The sequence below is a fragment of the Argentina silus genome (assembly GCF_951799395.1).
Source record: "Argentina silus genome assembly, chromosome: X".
Lineage (NCBI taxonomy): Eukaryota > Metazoa > Chordata > Actinopteri > Argentiniformes > Argentinidae > Argentina > Argentina silus.
In genome coordinates, this window is record NC_139653.1 from 33,769,427 (window position 1) to 33,790,438 (window position 21,012).

Sequence of the window (21,012 nt, forward strand, 5' to 3'; positions counted from 1 at the left end):
GTGGAGATGCCTGACTTGGGCTGCAATGCACACATTCTGCAGCTTATCATTAATGATGGCCTCACCTATCTGAGAGAAGTGGAGGACATACTGGCAAAACTCAGGAGATGTGCCACCCACTTCAACCATTCCGTTGTTGCACAGCAACAACTCTCAATGATTGTGCCAACTAAGGGTTTCATGACTACTGATTTTTACTAGTCATCGGGTTTGTAAAAAAAACAAAAGTGGTTCACTAGTGGACTAATCGTTGTTTACCTTATTGTGTAAAAAGCACATAGACAGAGGTATTCTGGGAAACAGTGAACATCAGATGTACTTCAATGTAATACTGGCAGACAACCACAGGACTATGAACAAACAATGTAGGCCTAGCACACATTATATCATGGAAAAATATCATGGAATTCAGCACTTGCAACATTATAGCCTACATGCCACAGTAATGTCTTCATAAAAAAGACGGCAGAGAATATGCACGACAAAATAGTAAAGAATAGGCACAAGATGAAACAGCAGAGAATGTTAGTGAGATTGACACGCTATAATAACGCATTTACCCAATTTATTACATAATTAAGTGACACATTGCAGAATCAGGGCCTGCGCCAGAACATACTCAACAGGGTGGCATTGAATTTTCACTGGGGGGCACACATTTTTGACAAATGATATGACAATATCAGTAAATATGGAGAGGCTATATAACAAATATGCAACTGATAACCACAAGCTTCAGTGCCTATTAGCTTAGACAACACAACCACTAAATTTTAGAGGAAAGCATAAAACGTTCTTCGATATTCCATTATAGAGTCATTTAGTGGGCAGGCAGTGCATAATGACTGATGGAGAACAGTTCTGAGTTAACCCCTATTTCAAGATCTGGCCATTTCTCGCGAGCCTATGTTAGGCTATGTCAATAATTAGGTACAATATACAAACTGAGCTTTGTCATCAAACCTATGCTGCTATGGCGTGTCCTTTGAAACTCTCCCAGGCCACTTTGTCCTGTGCATAAAATTCCACCAGCGACCTCACCCATCAATCTCCCCTGGACTGTGTCACCTTTAGTGTTCTCCACAGTCCCCGGGAAACGTCAAGGTGCCTCACAGTTTCAAAACCAAGTCATCAATGAAGAATTAGGCTATGGTTTACAATGGTGGTTTACAATTGTGTTACAAAGTGGCGCCAAGCCTGTTACGACAAGAGTACCATAACAACCATATCACAGCGTGGATCATACCAGTATAAGTAAAATCACATACTCCATAACTAGTCGACAACTGCCCAGAGTGCCAACTAGTGGTTATGTTAGGAGACTATTCTGTTAAACCCTTAGTGTCAACCAGGTACAACCCATCCCTGCACATTCTCCAGAGAATGCTGTAGCACACTGTACATTCAAGTGACCACAGGTATTTTACATGTCCAAGCGCAGAAGAGTGGCATGTAGCATCAAACCTGGTGGACACCTTGATCCCACTCAAGGAGATTACACTAGAAATTACCAAAGCGGACTCATCTGGCTCATGTATTATACCCCATGTGGCTGTGCTGAAGCATCTGCTGGAGTAACAAGGACCAACCAGTAGAGGAATCCAGAGCTTAAGAAAGACGATGCTGGAGAGCCTGGAGAAAAGGTTTTCCAAGATGAAGGAGACAAACAAGTTGGTGGGGGCCTGCATACTCAACTCACACTACAAAGAGTGCCCCCTGTCAAATGAGTGTAAACCAAGTCAAAACCTGGCTTAGGGAAGAAGCAGAGAAGGTTACGCAGGCGTCGACCATACCACCAGACAGAACACCATCAGCAACCAACACTGAGGAGGGGGACCCTAAAAGACCTAGAGTGGAGGAACAGTCCCACAGTCTCCTAGACAGTCTCTCTGATAACAGGCTGACTTCATAGACTCATCCAGAGGTACCTGAGGGGATAAATTAAGAGCTGGAGTGTTTCCTAAAAGAGCCTGTGAATGACAGGAAGAAAGGCAATCCTTGAGTGATAGCCCCTTAAAGCGGCCGCTGTTTTGGCTCCATCTCTACAGGTTATACAGGATAACTCCCACCCTCCTCTATCTCAAGTGAGAGGGTTTTCAGCACTGTTGGGAACATTTATGAGGACAGAGCTCTCAAGTGAGAAAATGCAGAGAAGCTGTGCTTCCTGCACTACAACCTGCCACTGTTGGATTGGCAGTATTGAGGACTAACGACCTGAATAAACTGACGTGTGTAAAATGCTATAGGCTAGGCCATCATTAACACCATCTTATTCTTTGTTCTAATAGAACATGCATATTTTCTATTTGTTTGTGACATTGTTCAAATACCATGTTATTTGTTCTTGTTCTTTGTTCTATTTTATATATGTTTGTGTGACATTGTTCATATACCTTCTTCTTTGTTCTAATGTATAGATTAGATACCCCCATGTCCAGCATAGTTTTCCTTATTCAAATGTATCCAATTTATTTTACACTTTCATTTGTGGTTGTTAATTATGCTGATAATAATGTTAAAATGAATTAAGTTTATTGTTCAAATGTAAAAATTCTGCCATCAGTGCATATCTTTGTTACAATTTCTCTTTGACAGCCACATTTGAAGGATACATTTTGGGAGATCAATCAACTACTAGCGAATCTTTGTTTTTATTTCAACAATTTTCTACTTGTGATGTACTAGATGTCCTGTTTAAAATTGCCGTAAAAAATCTATTGGGGTTGATCTGCTTGATCCAAGCATATTTCAGCTTTCCCTGATTGCGTCATTGACATATTTTTAATCTGACTGTTATCTCAGGTGCTATCCCCAAGGTATGGAAGGCAGCCCATGTGCTCCCTCTCCATAAAGGTGATGACCCCTCCGACCTAGAGGTTCCTCGGGTCTCCACCAAATTGGGTAAATCCGCTTTTAGTTATGGTGCACCTCTCTGCTGGAACAATCTACAAAAAATACTTCTTCTTCTGGTGCTGCTCTGGCAATTTAGGGTGTCGGTTGAGGACCTCTTTGGTGAAGGATGTGATTGTTTCTCTTGATATATATATATATATAACCTTAATGGGTAGCCTACATCGTCATTTTGATCATATTTATTTTGTTCTGACGTTTAGTCATTGCTGTACTGGACATCCGAAGTCTAATTTATTCAGATTCTGTGCAAATCATTTTGTATTATTATTTATGAGCTCCTAATCTGCCTAGCTGTTGAAAATATACCAAGTGATTAGTTTCAGTATGGCCACGACATTTAATGTTATTTCATCATCAATTTTATTGTCAATCCCATCTAGCCTACTACATCAGATTATATTCTCGATGTAGCCTAATCATAAAGTTAGGTAATGTGAGAAACTAGAGTACTGCATTCGAAGTTGACTCAATGATTTGAGAAATGAAATATCACTATTATGTTTGTTTCATATTGAATGTGAGAGAATGGTAAAAGTTGCATTATACTTATAGAAAGCCTTACCTTCAGCCATGATGTGCACAGTGATGATCCACTTTATATCATTATCGAAGTAAATCAGCATCCCACAGAAAACATGGTCCAAATATCACAGAATTTTAAATAGCCAAATAGGCCTTCTATAATATCTTCCATCCCTAGCCATGATTGACAAGATTTTTGATCTCAACTCATGATGTCCGCTCATGACAGTGTCCCTCATTCTATCAAGTCTTGTTATTAATAAAATAAAATAAAAATCTGTGATGACTAAAAGTTCATTGCCCAAATGACACGTTTCCCAGTAAATAGCCTATTTTTCTACAGAAGCCTACCTATAAATTGAGTCCTGTAGCCTAATGATTTCATGTTTATTTGATAAAACAAGCATAGGCCTATAGCGCGCATTAGTTTGATCCAGTGTCAATCGCGAGAAAAAGGTAATAGTTACATTGTAAGTAGCATAAATAGTATTGAAGCTTTGAGTGGAAAATTGTTGACTGTCTATGTCAATCTACAGATTCAAATCATATTGAACATACACTCTACATACACTTTATTAGGAACACCTGTACACCTTCTCATGGTGGAGGTGGTGTAATGGTGTGGGGAATGTTTTCTTGGCACACTTTGGGTGGCTACTTCCAGCATGATAATGCACCATATCACAAAGCAAAAGTCGTCTCAAACTGGTTTCATGAACATGACAATGAGTTCAGTGTTCTTCAGTGGCCTTCCCAGTCACCGGATCTGAATCCAATAGAACACCTTTGGGATGTGGTAGAACGGGAGATTCACACCTTGAAAGTGCACCAAATCAGCAGGAATTGCATGATGCAATCATGTCATCATGGACTAGAATCTCAAAGGAATGTTTCCAACATCTTGTGGAATCAATACCACAAAGAATTGAGGCTGTTTTGAGAGCATACCCAGTATTAGTATAGTGTTCCTAATAAAGTGTTCAGTGAGTATACATTTCATTTGCTAAAGAGGAGACTTAAGGCAAAACGTCCTCAAAACAAACAACAACTGAAGATGGCTGCAGTACAGGCAGAGCATCACCAGAGAATATACCCAGTGTTTGGTGGGGTCAATGGGTCGCAGACTTCAGGCAGTTATTGGAGGCAAAGGATTGTCAGCCAAATACTAAACATGAGTGTCCCATCGCTTTTGGTGGTCTAAAATAGGGGGACTGTCTAAAAAGTGTTCTGAATGGTGAAACCAATATCTACACAAATACCATCAAATAAAATCTGAAAATCTCTACTGACATAGTAATTGCAACTATTGGAGTGTAGAGCCAAAAGAAGTACAAATGCTTCACTGTCCCATTAATTATGTTCTCATTAGTGCCATTGCTAACTAAAAGAGGACCACCAATATGAACAATTGGTTTGTTTTTAACATGGTTAAATTATGGAGATAGATTAGTGCCTTTATCATGGTAGATATAGAGTACAACACACAAATGTTTACCATGATCCATAAACAAAAAACACAATGCACAAATATTATTTACTATCCACACACAAACACCTCTTGACTTGTATTTGTAAACCATTATTTTAAAGGGGCAGGGCGTAATTTGTTGGAAATATGCCACCTCTGGCCAATGCGACGACATTCAGTTTGAAGTACCAAACAACAACATCCTCCCTAATAATAATATAACTTCTATAACTTTTCAATGTGTTTCTATGAGCTGGAGGGCAGCCTTGAATGTTCGCACAGCCTGTTGTGACAATTAATGATAGCAACCTGTGAACCAAGCTTTATTCTGTCAACATAAAAGGACATTTTGCAGAAGCCTTAGCAGTCTACTGGAAAAAAACAACTTCCACCAAGATGTTCTAGTTAAATTAAACTGAAATAAAGCCATGCAGTTGTGGATCATTCTTCATGAACACATAGAATGTTAGTGCCACAAATTCAAACAAATCCACAGAGGTACTTTGATCTCCAAATGCATAGTCAACAGTTCTAACACGAAAGTTTTAGAACAGAAGTCGCTCCTCGGCTTCCTTTTCTCCACCTCCCTCTCTCTACTCCCTCCATTTCTCTACTCCTTCCTCCATCCCTTCACCTTCCCTTTCAATCTTCTCTCCATATCCCTTGCTAACCCTCCTCTTTTACCTCTCAGTCTCAATCTCTCTCCCTCCCTCCCTCCCTCCCTCCCACCCTCGCTTCCTCCTTTAAGCTTGCCCACCCCCATGTCCATTCTCTCACTCTCTATTTCTCTCCTCTGTAATTAACACTCTTGTCACGTTTTCTTTCAGGTTGAGCAGTTTTAATACTTATCATCATGATCCTATTATGTATTGTTCACTCGATCCAAAGATCTGAACACACAATTATTTCACACAGAACCTTTGAGGCAATCCTGTGTGCCCCCCCTCACACACACACACACACACACCAAAACAAAGCATGTGCCCTCCCCCTACACACACACACACCCCCCAAATAAACTTACCAAATCTCTATAGAGCCTTTGTTTTGGTATGTGTGTGTTATGAACAGTGTGCTGCTAAAGTGTGCTTTAGTGTGCTTTAAAGTTTATGAGCCATTGCTTTAATCAGAGTCTCCGACATTTTCTTAATACAGATTAACTTTCAATTGTCATATGTGCAAGCAGGTACCCACACTCAAATGAGCGTGTGTGTTTACACTCTTTTGAGTGTGTGTTATTTGTGTGAAAAGGACCATTAAAAGTGACTATTCAAGACTGATGCATGCATGCGTGTGTGCGTGTGTGTAGGTAGGTGAGTGATGGGTTTGGTCAGTCTTATGGCCTGGTTATTAATTTCTCTGACGTATGGCAGGTGCAGAATAAATCTAAACGAGGTTGACATTTTCAAACCTGCTCTCAAAAACAAAGCCATCATAAAGGAGGTGACAGCCATGCAAAGAGGGAGACCAGGGGAAATGTATGTGTGTGTGTGTATGTGTGTGTGTGTGTGTGTGTATGTGTGTGTGTGTGTGTCCTCTGTGTCCCCTCCAACCCTCTCTGGGAGGTAGTAATGCAGATTATTGATCAGATCATCCGGCCGAAATGAGCTCTGCCATTGAAATAAAGAACAGAATAAAATAAAGCAGCTGACAGAAGAAAATAGCTTTTTTAAGTGAAGGGGGGTGCAGCCAAACAAGTAATAGAGCTGAAAGAGATCTCAGCATCTCAGCCTCATTCCAGCCCTCGTCAGTTGTTTCCCTTGTTTGTTTATCAACATGTTAATTTCCTAAATTGTTTATTCATACATGAATCTATTCATAAATTATTTAATGAATTGTTATTTTTCTTACTCCCTCTCCATATCAATTTTTTTTTTTAAATAAGCAAAATATCAACAATGTCCAGGACAAACCAGCTATACTGTACCATATCTCCTAACTACAGATAGCTATGGATTATGCTGGCATTGTGTGTGTGTTTTACAGGGGTCTGTAGATGGTTTCATCACTGAAGTAGAGAGAGATTTTTTTTTGAGAAGGCATGAGGAGAGAGTGAGAGGAGAAGGAATGAGGAGAGAGGAAGAGAATGGTGTGATTGTGGCCCACAATTTGGGGCATTCTTGCATGTGGCCGTTCCTCCATCAATGCAAAAACACCCCTTTATACTTCTATTGGCACAGTGCATTTGATGCACTGAGGTTTCCATCATGCTGGTAAGTACACTACCGTCTTCTGGCTCTTTTTTCAGCCGATCATACTACCAAACGTTGGAACCAAACATTTGACTTAATTTACATGTGTTAACATGTGCCTGATACAATGACAGTGCTGTCTGATCTCCTATTGTGAATGGTGATGAACGCTCCTCTCTCACATTCCAAGGGCTCTATTTTCGGGCCGCAAAGCAAAAGTATTGTAAAACACAAGCATGTTGGCAGTTTCAGCTTGTAAAAGTTAGCGCTGTATTATCTTCAAATCATAATGCCAAGATTGGCAAATTACCAGTCTCACATCAGCTTGCTTGTGCTGAGGTGGGAGGGTTGGTGTTATTTTAGGTTTGTCCTTTAAAACAAGCAGAGACAATGTCCCAGTTTAAGGCAGCGCAAGCAGGGACATTTAAGACCCACCACAACCACCTCTTAGCACAAACGCTGTCACATTTCTAGCCTACTTCACAAATTCTCAACATTATTGGCTCAATCTTGCAGGATGTTATGTTCATTAGGCTATTGCAAATCCAAGCCTATTGAAATAAGTGGCCTGATACAGCATGTAGTTGTCATCCATATATATCGAGTAATACTGTACACCCCTAGGCAATTTAATCCATCTGCTATGCAACTTTACATTGCAATGAAACCTGGCATGTCACTGACTGTCCTGGGGGACTGTGTGACTGACATTCAATTATGGATGGCCAAAAAGTACCTCCTCCTTAACTCTGAGAGAACTGAATTGTTGGTAATTGGTCCAAGAAATCTGAGGTCTAATTTCACAGAAGTGGCGCTCAATTTAGAGGGATGTCTAGTCTCCCTGAAAAACACAAAAATCTTGGTATTATTGACTCCGACCTTTCATTGGATGCTCACATTAAGAACATAATAGAATAGCTTATTTCCACCTACGCAATATTGCAAAACTAAGAAATTCTCTTTCACTTGATAACGACAATATACCAATATAACCCTAACATTGCATTGTCTACCAGTAAAACAGCGTACTGACTTCAAGGTCTTATTTTTAACATATAAAGCCTTAAATGGTCTTGCACGTGACTATTTAGCAGATCTGATCAACTCCCACCAACCCACTCGCACCCTCAGAGAAAGAGAGAGAGACACACAAACCCTGATGCTTAAGTTAAGTGCTTCCAGGGGACTAGGCTGTAGCTGATGATTATTATTATTATTATTTATTTATTTTTTAAATATGTTTTTAGGGCATTTCTGCTTTATTGGGATAGAGACAGTAGAGATTGACAGGAAGGATGGGAGAGAGAGGAGGGATGACATGCAAGATAGGTCGAGGGTCGGAATCGAACCAGGAACCTTGCGATTACGCGGTAAGCGCACTAGTGTGCTACGCCACCAAGCGCTCCCTAGCTGATGATTATTAAATGGAATCAATATCTAACAAGCCCTGGAGAGATCTCCTCTAAACTCTCTCCATCTCTCTCTACTCCTTTCACTCAATATCTGCTCCACTCTCTCCATCTCTGTCTCAATCTCTGCTAGCTACACTTCTTCCATCGTGTGCTCTCCCTTCCAACGTTCTACAGTGTGTAATTATCCTTGTGCTACACTCTCACACTAATTCAGAGTCTCTTATGTCTTCACCTCTGCCATCTAATCCTTCCCTCTTCCTCATTGTCTTCTCTCTCTCTACTTCTCCCTCCATCTCTGTGTGTGTTGGCAGTGACCAGGGGCCTGGTGTTATAGGGCATGCTGATGAGAGAGAGAGAGAGAGAGAGAGACACCTCTGTGTTGTGCAGATAGCGAGCAAATAAAGAGAGGCTGGACAGAGAGAGGGAGTGAAAGAGCCAAGGATAGGCATTCTGCTGTCGGGTGATAGCACAAGGAACAGAGGGATGAGTGAGATGGAGAAAGAAGGAAAGGAGGAGGAGGGCAGATGGAACTGGGAGAGAGGTGGACATGGAGAATGCTGGACTTGTTGCCTAACAATGTCTGGAGTCTGGACAAGAGACTAGCAATATGAGCCAGAGCTGAGGGAAGGAGGAGAGGGAAAGACGGGAGAAAAAGAATGAGTGGAGGGTGAAGGACAGATGAGAGAAGGAGGGGAATAAATAAAGAACAGGCAAAGGAGGAGGAGAAGGAACGAGGAGGGGGAGAAGGGTGTGATTGCGGTCCACAATTCGGGCGTTCTTACATGTGGGCGTTCCAGCATCAATAAAAAAACGCCCCTTTATACTTCTATTGGCCCAGTGCGTTTGATGCCCTGAGGTTTCCATCATGCCGGTACGTACACTATCGTCTTCTGGCTCTTTTGGAAGCAACCATATAACCTCCCACTCCATACTAATATCATGCAGCCAGTTTTCTAGTGCTTGTTATCATATGAAGCTAGAGCTACTGATATGTTGGAAGTTAAATTGCACTGACTGAGATTGTAGGACGGATGGAGAGATGGATAAAAGATGGTCAGAGAGTAGGATGACAGATAGATGAAAAGCAGTAGTGACTGGTGATAGGGAGAAAGGATGATGTCTGGGTAGTTGATGAAAGTGTGACAGTAGGAGGGACAGATGGAACAGGGGGAAATGTTTTAGTGCAATTTAATATGAATAAGCATGAGTCCCATTTAATAATACAACCTATGGATTACAGAATTAAGTTAGGAATGTTCATGTGAGACAGGAGAAAGGATTTTGGGTTTCAGTGGGATTGAGACTGGATAAAAAAATAGCCTACAGTACGCTATATAGGACAGCAGAAGATTGCAGTGACATAAGCCTACAGTTGATGACAAATTTGCTCACCTTCCCCCACTCAGGCCCCATATTGTAATTCGCTGCCCATTACAGACCCTACCTTTAAAAAGAGAGATTGTTATAAGATCTGTATACATTACTGACCCACCCCCTCCTCCAGCATTAAGCATACAATATGTTTTTATTCTTTCCATAACAGACAGCATCTTCAGTAAGTTGTAAAAACTTTAGAAAAGTTATATGTATTTCATTTGTACAATGACTTGTTCTGAAAAAGCCTACCCCCTATACACTCAGTGGTGACATTTCAGCCAAACCTATATCTCAGAATTTATCATCAATAGCCTAGAGTTGATGACAAATTCGCTTAGAGACGTGATCACACCTCTCCCCAACCCACTTGTTGATCACATTACCCATTTGAAACAAACTCTGTGAAAAGAGAGATCATTTTAGAAACTACACATCAGTGAGTCATTATCCCGTTTAGAACGTTTAGATTTTATCAACTGCACGTAATTGAGTTCCAATGCGAGACTTTAAGATGGAGGAGTTATTTCGTACATTGTGATATTTTTTAATGCTCCAATTTTCTGAGCTCACAAGCTCCTTCGGTTCACAAAAGTAGACATTGGTTGCTTTCAAATAATACTGCCCTTGGGTTGCTTTCAGATTATACTCTATGTACTGTAAATAAGCACTAGGCCTATGATGGAAACTGCGATAATACTTTTTTATGCCCACATGCGAGAGCCTATTGCCTATTGGAGATATGGAATGGGTGGGACAGGAGGAAACATGTTTGTAGGGTTGTTCATTACTACTGCCACTGTCTGCTTTCCCACTTTGTTATAATGCCACAATCTTACTATATAACATATAAGATAGCTTGGCAACATTGACAAAAGTTAAAGCAGATCCAATGATTTTTTACCGTCCGTAGGATGGGTTACCACTAGTTATATCCATTTACTTTGTGTGACTGGTCGCCTCAGCCTATGGAGCAGACAGTTTCCTGTCAGAATATAGTTCATTTTGTTTACTACGGCCCACAGGCAACAATGTTTGTAAACACTGAAAGGCGTCTATAACACATTGTAAGCCTATCCATTGGAATTGCTCAATGATTCCCCCTGATTTTTTTCCCCCTGAGTTTTGCCGAGGTGAAATACAGTTGTGGTCAGAAGTTTACATACACCTGTAAAGAACATGTTTGTCATGGCAGTCTTGAGTTTTATAATTCAAGGTGCTGTATGTATATTTTGACCCAGCAGATTTTGTCACATTTTCAGAAGACCCATGATAAATACATAAAAGAACCAAACTTCATGAATATTTTTTGTGACAAAGATGTGCTCCAATCAATCCATCACAGAAAAATAAGAATTGTAGAAATGATTGGAAACTCAAGACTGCCATGACATACATGTTCTTTACAAGTGTATGTAAACTTCTGACCACAACTGTACCTCAAATAAAGCATGTGGAAAAAGTCAAGTTAACTCGCTACTGCTGTGGTGGTACCGCCGCGCTACCGTCACTCAACTAAGAACCTTTTAAACTCTCACCTATTGTAAGGGAGGATGAGTGGTGAGGGGGATGTAGGGAGAGTGAATGTGAGGGTCCCTTATCATGTAGGGGTGGGCGGGGACTAGGTGCTTGTAGGAGAGGATGAGTGGTGAGGGAGGAGTAGGGTTGGTAGGCGCTAGTGTATGGTTTGTTTATGTCCTTGTAATTGGGTCATTGTTTGTACGACACTAAATACTGGGTAGGGCCCCCCTTTGCTCTCAAAACAGCCTCAATTCTTCGTGGCATTGATTCCTCCTTTGAGATTCTGGTCCATGATGACATGATTGCATCACACAATTCCTGCTGATTTTTCAGGTGCACTTTCAAGCTGTGAATCTCCCATTCTACCACATCCCAAAGGTGTTCTATTGGATTCATATCTGGTGACTGGGAAGGCCGCTGAAGAACACTGAACTCATTGTCATGTTCATGAAACCAGTTTGAGATGACTTTTGCTTTGTGACATGGTGCATTATCATGCTGGAAGTAGCCATTAGAAGATGGGTAAATTGTGGCCATGAAGGGATGCACATGGTCAGCAACAACACTCAAATAGGCTGTGGCATTCAAGCGATGACTGATTAATGGACCCATTATTGGACCCAAAGTGTGCCAAGAAAACATTCCCCACACCATTACACCACCTCCACCAGAGAAGGTGTACAGGTGTTCCTAATAAAGTGAATGTATTTACAGTGCCTATAGAAAGTCATCATACCCCTTTGAAATAGTTACTATATTTGTCGTACAGCCTGAAATCAAAACCCATTAAAAAAAAACCTCAGCTTTATGTACAAATTTAGCCATACAACATCAAACTAATGAAAAAAAAGGCTACAGTTCTGAAAGTTTATAAAAAATGAAAAACAAGAATAACAGGGTTGGAAAAGTCATCAGTCCCCTGATTTAATACTTTGTAGAGCCACCTTTTGCTGCAATTACAGCCATCAATCTGTTTGGATATGTCTCTACTAGCTTTGCACACCTAGATTGGAGAATATTTGCCCATTCTTCCTTGCAGAATTGTTCGAGTTCAGTCAAATTCCGTGGTGAGCGGCGATGGACTGCTCTCTTCAAGTCCATCCACGGATTTTCTATCGGATTTAAGTCAGGGCTCTGACTTGGCCACTCAAGGACATTGACCTTTCTATCCTTAAGCCACTGCGTTGTTCTTTTGGCGGTATGTTTAGGATCGTTGTCGTGTTGGAAGGTGAATGACCTGCCCATCTTCAGCTGTCTAGCAGAGGGAAGCAGGTTGTCCTCAAGAATTTGGGTGTACTTGGCAGCATCCATTTTCCCTTCAATCCTGACCAATTACCAGAAACATCCCCACAACATAATGTTGCCACCACCATGCTTCACAGTAGGTATGGTGTGTTTTGGGTGGTGTGCTGTGTTTGGTTTTCGCCAAACATAGCGCTTGGAGTTCAGTCCAAAAAGTTCAATCTTAGTCTCGTCTGACCATATAACCTTTTTCCACATGGCAACAGAATCTTCCAGGTGTGTTTTTGCATAGCACAAACGAGACTGACTGTGGCACTTTTTCAGAAAAGGCTTCTTTCTTGCTACCCTGCCATACAGGCCAGCTTTGTGTAAAGCTTGTGAGATTGTTGTCACATGCACACAGACCAGTCCCAGCCATAAAGACTTGTAAGTCCTTCAAAGTTGCCTTTGGCCTCTTGGTAGCTTCTCTGATCAATGTCCTCCTGGCTCGGTCATCCAGTTTGGACGGACGGCCTGATCTAGGCAAGGTGTTAGTGGTGCCATATGCCTTCCACTTCTTAATGATGCTCTGAACGGTACTCAGAGGGATAGCTAAAGCCTTCAAAAACTTTTTGTAGCCTTCACCTAACTTGTGCCTTCGTACAACTTTATCCCGGAGGCCTTTTGAAAGTACTTTTCCAACTATGGTGAATTCTTTGCAGAACCATGCACTTCTAGTAGTGGAATCCTCAAGAAACAGCTGGTTTCATTCTGAATTAATCAAAACCACTACAATTGATGTAGGGGGCAATTAGCCTGGTGTTTGATCTGGAAGTTGATTGGTTGCACCTGAGCAAGTTTATAATGGTATACTCTAAGGGGCTGATCATTTAACCAAACCAGGTATTTCACTAGTTAAGTTTTAATAATTGTCCAGAATTTTTTAATTTTTAATTTTCACTTTGATGAGGGATATAATGTGTACATACAGCTCAAAAAAGTTAGATTTGATTTATTTTAATTTCCAGGGTGTAATGTGACAAAAGGTAAAGATTTCACAGGGTATGATGACTTTCTATAGGCACTATAGCTTCTTCCACATTCTGTTCTGAATTAAATGTGTGTCACAACTTGCAGATGTGGGAGCACGCAGATGCAGGAACGCCCCGAATTGCGGAAAGAAAGGGTGAGTGACGGGAGTGGAGGGTGAGAGAAAGATACAAACAAAAAATAGAGAAGGGAGACAGAGAGAGAAAGAATTAGCATGAGTGAGAAGAGGGAGAGAGACAAAGTAAAGAAAGCTATAGAACACGAAAGAAGGCGAGAGGAACAACGAGGTGTAGAGTATTTTGGAGACATATGGTCCAGTTTAAGTATGTGCTTGTCTGTCTGGGAACCAAAATTTTGACTTAATTTATATTTACTTTCATTAATGTGTTTACATGTGGCTGATACAATGACAGTGCTGTTTGATCTCCTATTGTGAATGGTGATCAATGCTCCTCTCTCACACTCCAAGGTCTCTATTTTCAGCTGGGCACAAAGCAACGGAATTGTAAAACGCAAGCGTGTTGGCAGTTTCAGCTCGTAAAAGTTGGTGGTGTAGTATTTTCAAATCATAACGGCAAGATTGGCAAATTACAAATCTCACATCAGGTCACTGACATTATTTGAGGTGTGAGCGCTACTGTTTATGACAGCAATTTTGACAGCAGTGTTGTATCAAATGATGTTCATTTAAAAAGTAGGCTTATAGTCTAATAGGATGTTACATTTTTAGCCTACTTCACTAATTAATGTTCTCGGCAACAAATTCATAGTTTATGTAAAAGCTTCACAAATTCTCAACATTATCGGCTCAATCTTGCAGGATGTTATGTTCATTAGGCTATTATGCAAGCCTATTGAGATCAGTGGTCTGATACGTGTATCAAGTGTAAAAATGTTTGCCTAACATTGTCATTGCAATTATGTGCTAATGTAGGCCAATTTGATAAACTATCCGACAATTCAATATTGCCTATGGTCTGGAAGACCAGATTGTGTTTTCACACCGTTAATCCGAGTTGAGGAAAAAACACAAGCCACCAAACACCATCAATACAAAGTTGAGCTCCTCATCTATTTGGCTATGGAACGCGTTTTGATAGACTTGCTTGGAGTGGGTTTAGGCCCAGAGCACCAACTCCTGTGTGTCGCACACATAGCCTTATAAACTTTAGGTAAAACATATTAGTTTACAACAGTGTTATCATTTGTTTGTATGTTTCTCTGTAACAATTCAATTGTTTATTTTGTATTGATACGTGATCCTCATTCTTCCTACATTGCCTCAATCTAATATTGTGAACTAAATTTACTGCTAAAAATAGCATGACACATATTCATGACCAGGTTCAGCCTAGAAAAGACTTCATATCAATTAGTTGTGTTGTAAATCAAGCGTCATCCGAGATCAAGTATTTGCACTTTTTGCCGTAAACACCTTGTGATTTCTTATTATCTGGAGTTCACTTTATCACGTCCAAACTGAAGTTTGTTAAGGAGAAATAGCTTCTTATCACGATTATCTGGAGTTCACTTTATCACACCCAAACTGAAGTTTGTTAAGGAGAAATAGCTTCTTATCACGATTATCTGGAGTTCACTTTATCACACCCAAACTGAAGTTTGTTAAGGAGAAATAGCTTCTTATCACGATTATCTGGAGTTCACTTTATCACACCCAAACTGAAGTTTGTTAAGGAGAAATAGCTTCTTATCACGATTATCTGGAGTTCACTTTATCACACCCAAACTGAAGTTTGTTAAGGAGAAATAGCTTCTTATCACGATTATCTGGAGTTCACTTTATCACGTCCAAACTGAAGTTTGTTAAGGAGAAATAGCTTCTTATCACGATTATCTGGAGTTCACTTTATCACACCCAAACTGAAGTTTGTTAAGGAGAAATAGCTTCTTATCACGATTATCTGGAGTTCACTTTATCACACCCAAACTGAAGTTTGTTAAGGAGAAATAGCTTCTTATCACGATTATCTGGAGTTCACTTTATCACGTCCAAACTGAAGTTTGTTAGGGAATAACAGCTTCTTATCGCTATTGCGTGTACTTTTCTCTCTTCAGAGGAAAGAGTGTGAATGAAACAGGGAGAATTGAGGGAGGAAAGAGCAGAGTGAAGGAGGAAAAGGAGCGCTCTGGAAAAGAGAGTGTGAAACAAACAGCACCAAGCGTGAGAGCCCAAACGAACGAATGACAGCCATGTGGGGGGAAAGAATGAAAAAAAAATAAGAGAAAAAGAAGGAGAGACACTTGAGGGACCACAAGGCTTACGCATACACCAGGCTGCATGTCAGAGATAGCAGAAGAAAAGGGGGACGGCAGATTTAAATTAATATAATTATCCAGCTAGTAATTAATACATAAGCTTCTATAGCAGGCGAGGATTAGCCAACAGGTCACTGAGGGACAATACACAGGAGTGCAGAGAGAGAGAAAGAGAGAGAAAAAAAAATAATGGTTGGGGGGGGGGGACAAACACAGTTCAAAGTCACTCAACCAGAGACTTGAATACACATACACTCCAAAGTCACTCATCCAGAGAACAAACGTGCACACATGCACTCATACAGAAACACAAAAACACACTGCAGTCATTCAGGATGAGAAAGAGTTTGTGTATGTGTGTGACAGAGAAAAATACACACATACACACACACTGATCACTGAAGTTCCTTGCCAGAGAAACACACAATCACACACACCAGTACACTGAGTGTATATTATTGGGGGATTGGGTAGGGCTTTGTCTGTGAAAGAGGCTGGTGAGTTGGCTATGGGCTATCTGTCACAACTGGCTAACCTGTCACACAAGGTTAATGGACTTCTCATCGCTGGACACTGGACCTTCATCTCTCTCATCATATCATCTTCACATATAGATCATCTTTTACAGTGAGCTCTTCCTTCCACACACACACACACACACACACACACACACACACACACACACACACACACACACACACACACACACACACATTCTGGATTTGAACAGCCATTCTAAATCTCCCTGACATTCACTTTAAGTATATACTGGATAGAATGCCTTTCACCTGGCATGCAGAACAAAAATTTAAGAGGGGTAGCTATTTATCATTGGCTTTGCTAAAACGTTACTTCCTCTACCTTTCCAGTGAGAAAACTCAAGCAAGAAATCATGGCACACATTTTTGCAACCAATAGGAGAGCTCCTCTAGTTGGGAGGTGGTGTGACTGCCACCCTCTGTATATTGTGTGCTACTACCCTCATTTACATGCTACTTTGACAAACGGACATCAAACTCAAAAGCTTAATTTTTCCTTCTCAGTAAGAGTTGCTGACCCAAACCATGATAGATCTGACAACTGCTTACATCACCAAGGTGCTGTTGTTGCTACGGCAACCAGGGAGTCTCTGTGGTGACAGAGCTTTTCCTGCTGTTGGCAAGGAATTTATCCTGATGCTCTGACGTGACGTTGAGGGATGGCTTTAATACAATTCTTCATATCTTAATCCAGCTAATCCGTTTAGTTTGTCTGCATCCTCGCTTAACAACGTAAACGGTGATGGTGGTGACAGGTTTGTTTGGAAAAACTAATATCACAAAAGTAACGAAAGTTTTTCTTGTTAATAGAGCAACATACACACATTTGACAAGTGACAACCAGGAAACAGATAATAAATGTTTTCAATAATATTCCATTGTATATCTTGTGTAATGAGTGTAACCTAACACTACCTACCTGTGACCTATCTTGAGGCATGTTACAACAGTGTTACAACAACATTGTGTTGGCATTTATGACCTCATGTCAAGCAAGACATACAGCCTTTCCTATGTGGCTGTGGAAATGGAATGAGGTCAATGTCAATGAGGAATATGCTCTGTCTAGAAAATTAAATCCAATCAAATAATGAGTTTGATATGATTTCATGGCATACAGACTTTCTATGAAGCACATTCTCTTACTCTAAAGGACATTTCACCTTTCACCTGACAGTTCACGATTCACCTGACTACCTAAACCAATAAAGGCACCCGACAGACACCCAGTCATGCACAGCGCAGCACCAATCAAGCCACACTAAGTCAAGGAGTTAAGATAATGGCAACAGAACAGCTCCACTAACCAAACATAGTCCTATAAAACATGTATAATAAAATAAGTGTATATGTGTGTAAGAGAGAGAGAGAGAGTGTGTGTGTGTGTGTGTGTGTGTGTGTGTGTGTGTGTGTGTGTGTGTGTGTGTGTGTCCAGTCCTGAATACATTTTCCCTCATGACCCAGCATATGTAAAAAGAAAATAGAGTGGATTTCAAGATTGGGTATGTCTGATCAACTGGATTATTCATCTATGAGTCACCCTCTTTCTCTTCCCTTTCTCCCTCACTGCCTTTCACTGAATCTGGTGTTCCTTTATCTTCCTCTTTCCCCAGCCCTCTTTGTAATTTATGTCAAGTGACTATTTCCACGCAACATTTATACAAATTCTGATACACATGCACAAGTAGGCCTAGAAACTGACTGTCATGAGTTATCTGTAATGTACATTGTAATTATTATGAAACAGTGCTGATAACCATAGGGACAATCAATGAATAGTCTGTTAATCTGATAATCTAAGACTGCCCCCCCCCCCCTCCCCCCCCCCCACACACATACGTCATGAGAAAGGGGGCCTCTAGGGAAGTAGCACTCTCATGAGGTCATGTGAGGAGTGAATGGTGGTGATTTAAGATGTACATATTCATTCATTCACACACACACACACACACACACACACACACACACACACACACACACACACACACGCACACGCGCGCCTTGCTACACATACTACCAGCAGACCCTCAACGTAACAGAGTAAACTAAACCTAAAAAAAGTAGACTAAAACTAAAAGATCAACTAAAAGTAATTACTAGAAGACAAATGGAGAGAGAGGAGAGTTTACAAATATGAGGGGGGGCGGGGGGGTGGCAGAAGAGAGGACAGGGAGGAGGATAATTGATGGCAGTATTGATTTCCAATGCTCCTTTATGGGCCTTTTATGTCAGTTTAGCGCTTTGGCAACACTTGCTTTAGTGCCACATCAATACTGCACACTGGCACTGAGTTAGAGACGGGGAGGAATGTGTGAGAGGGCAGAAGAGACAGAATTTCAAGTGTGAATGTGTGCGTGCCCCTGAGTATGTGTATTTGTATGACAAGCATATTTGTGTGTGTGTGTGTGTGTGTGTGTCTGTCTTACCGGTCACAGGAGCAGGCCACCAGCACACTGAGCAGGTTGTAGATGATGAAGGTGAAGATGACAGCAGTGATGGTTCCTCGGGGGATAGAGTAACTGGGACTCTTCAGGTCGCCTAAAACACAGCACAATATTGGGTAAAGCACACACACACACACACACACACACACACACACACACACACACACACACACACACACACACACACACACACACTCCAGGAGAATCTACCTCTTCCCAGTTCACTCTTTGACTACCCCACATCTCTTGAGCACAGAGCAGATAAGGCTCCATGCCATCACCATACCCTCTCTTACCTGACATGTTGGAGCCAGCCATGATGCCGGTGCAACCGTTAAACATGACAGCAAACACTGTGGCAAAGGTCATCATGTTTCCTGTGGTGTAATCCACTGTGTAGTCAGCTGGGGGAGGAGGAACATATAATTAAAATAGCACTAAAGCATATGTTCTAATTATTCCTTTATAAATGTATAGCTTCAATACTAAGCCTATGTTTTCAAGAACATTTTTCCTCATGGAAGGGAAAGCTTTGTAGTTGCACGCTAAATGTGTGTGTATTTGACATTTTGTTGACAGCAGGGTCTTTAGGGGCAGTCTGTGAGGCTGAGTTATAGCAATTAGTGGAGTAATCATGTGGTTGATTTCCAGACTGAATATAAATCCCTCAGTACGGTTGGTACCCTACATGGAAGTAGGAGCCAGAGGATATTTACGAGACCCACTCTAATTACAACTAATCTATTACCTTTTTTCACTGCCAGCTACCCTAGTAAACATTCAGCAAATCAGGAAGGTAAGCCTATAATGTGTGTGTGTATGTGTGTGTGTGTGTGTATATATATATATATATATACACACACACACACACACACACACACACACACACACACACACACACACACACACACACACACACACACACACACACACACACACACACACACACACACACACACACACACACACACACACATACAGTACCAGTCAAAAGTTTGGACACACCTTGCCAAGAGTGTGTGAGTTTGTTTAACACTTTTTTGTTTACTACATAATTCCATATGTGTTCCTTCATAGTTTTGATGTCTTCAATATTAATCTACAATGTAGAAAATAATTTTTTTTTTAAATAAAGAAAAACCATTGAATGAGAAGGTGTCCAAACTTTTGACTGGTACTGTATATATATCAGAAAACATCCATGAACTAAATATGACTGAAATCATATGTTGATCACACACACACACACACACACACACACACACACACACACACACACACACACACACACACACACACACACACACACACACACACACACCTTCCAGGTTGCCCAGCAGTGTTTGCACTTTGAAGCCTGTAAAGTTGCCAGTGGTGGGTGGCCCTGGGCCCGTGCTGTTAGCGATGGGTGGACCGAGGGCGGGCAGGGAAATAGTCCGTGGGCCAACAGCGAAGAAACTGATGAAGATGGTGCCCAGCACTAGCATGACCACCAGGAAGATGAGGAAGCTGGCCTTGGCATAGATGTGGACACCGATCAGGCACACCAGCAGGCACAGGAGGAGGACGCCTGTACCATAGAGCAGAGACCACCAGTAGCCCGCTGGCAACACCTGATAGGACACCGCTGGGCTAACCATACCATCTGGGGAGGGAGGACGAGTGCCACGGGTGAGTGGATGAGGGGGTTAGAGTGTCAGAGCATAAGGGGATGAAGGTGGGGAGGGTTTAAGAATGAAGAGTAGTGGAGATAAAATACAGGGAGGTCCATATATATTTGGACTCTGACACAATTTGTGTTCTTTTAGCTGTTTACCAAAACATATTCAAGTTACAGTTATATATATGAATATGGGCTTAAAGTGCAGACTCTCAGCTTTAATGTGAGGGTATTCACATCCGAATTGGCGGAAGGGTTTAGTAAGTACAGCTCTTTTATATGTAGCCCCCTCTTTTTCAAGGGACCAAAAGTAATTGGACAATTGATTCATGGACATGTGTGGGCTATTCCTTCGGTCTGAGTTGATTCCAAGTGTGGCATTTGTATTTGGAAGCTTTTGCTGTGAACTCACAACATGC

General features: G+C 41.2%; 1 protein-coding gene across 1 annotated transcript in view; it reads right to left on the reverse strand.

The window, feature by feature from the left end:
* The window catches only part of LOC310823454 (solute carrier family 12 member 9), a 47,290-nt gene that overhangs the window by 20,086 nt on the left and 6,192 nt on the right, over positions 1 to 21,012 (reverse strand). Inside the window, exons 7-9 of the mRNA XM_083696315.1 lie at positions 20,255 to 20,578; positions 19,230 to 19,337; positions 18,916 to 19,027 (exon numbers count right to left, since the gene is read on the reverse strand). Coding sequence (XP_083552441.1) covers positions 18,916 to 19,027; positions 19,230 to 19,337; positions 20,255 to 20,578 — 544 coding nt within the window. The remainder of the gene's footprint in view (positions 1 to 18,915; positions 19,028 to 19,229; positions 19,338 to 20,254; positions 20,579 to 21,012) is intronic.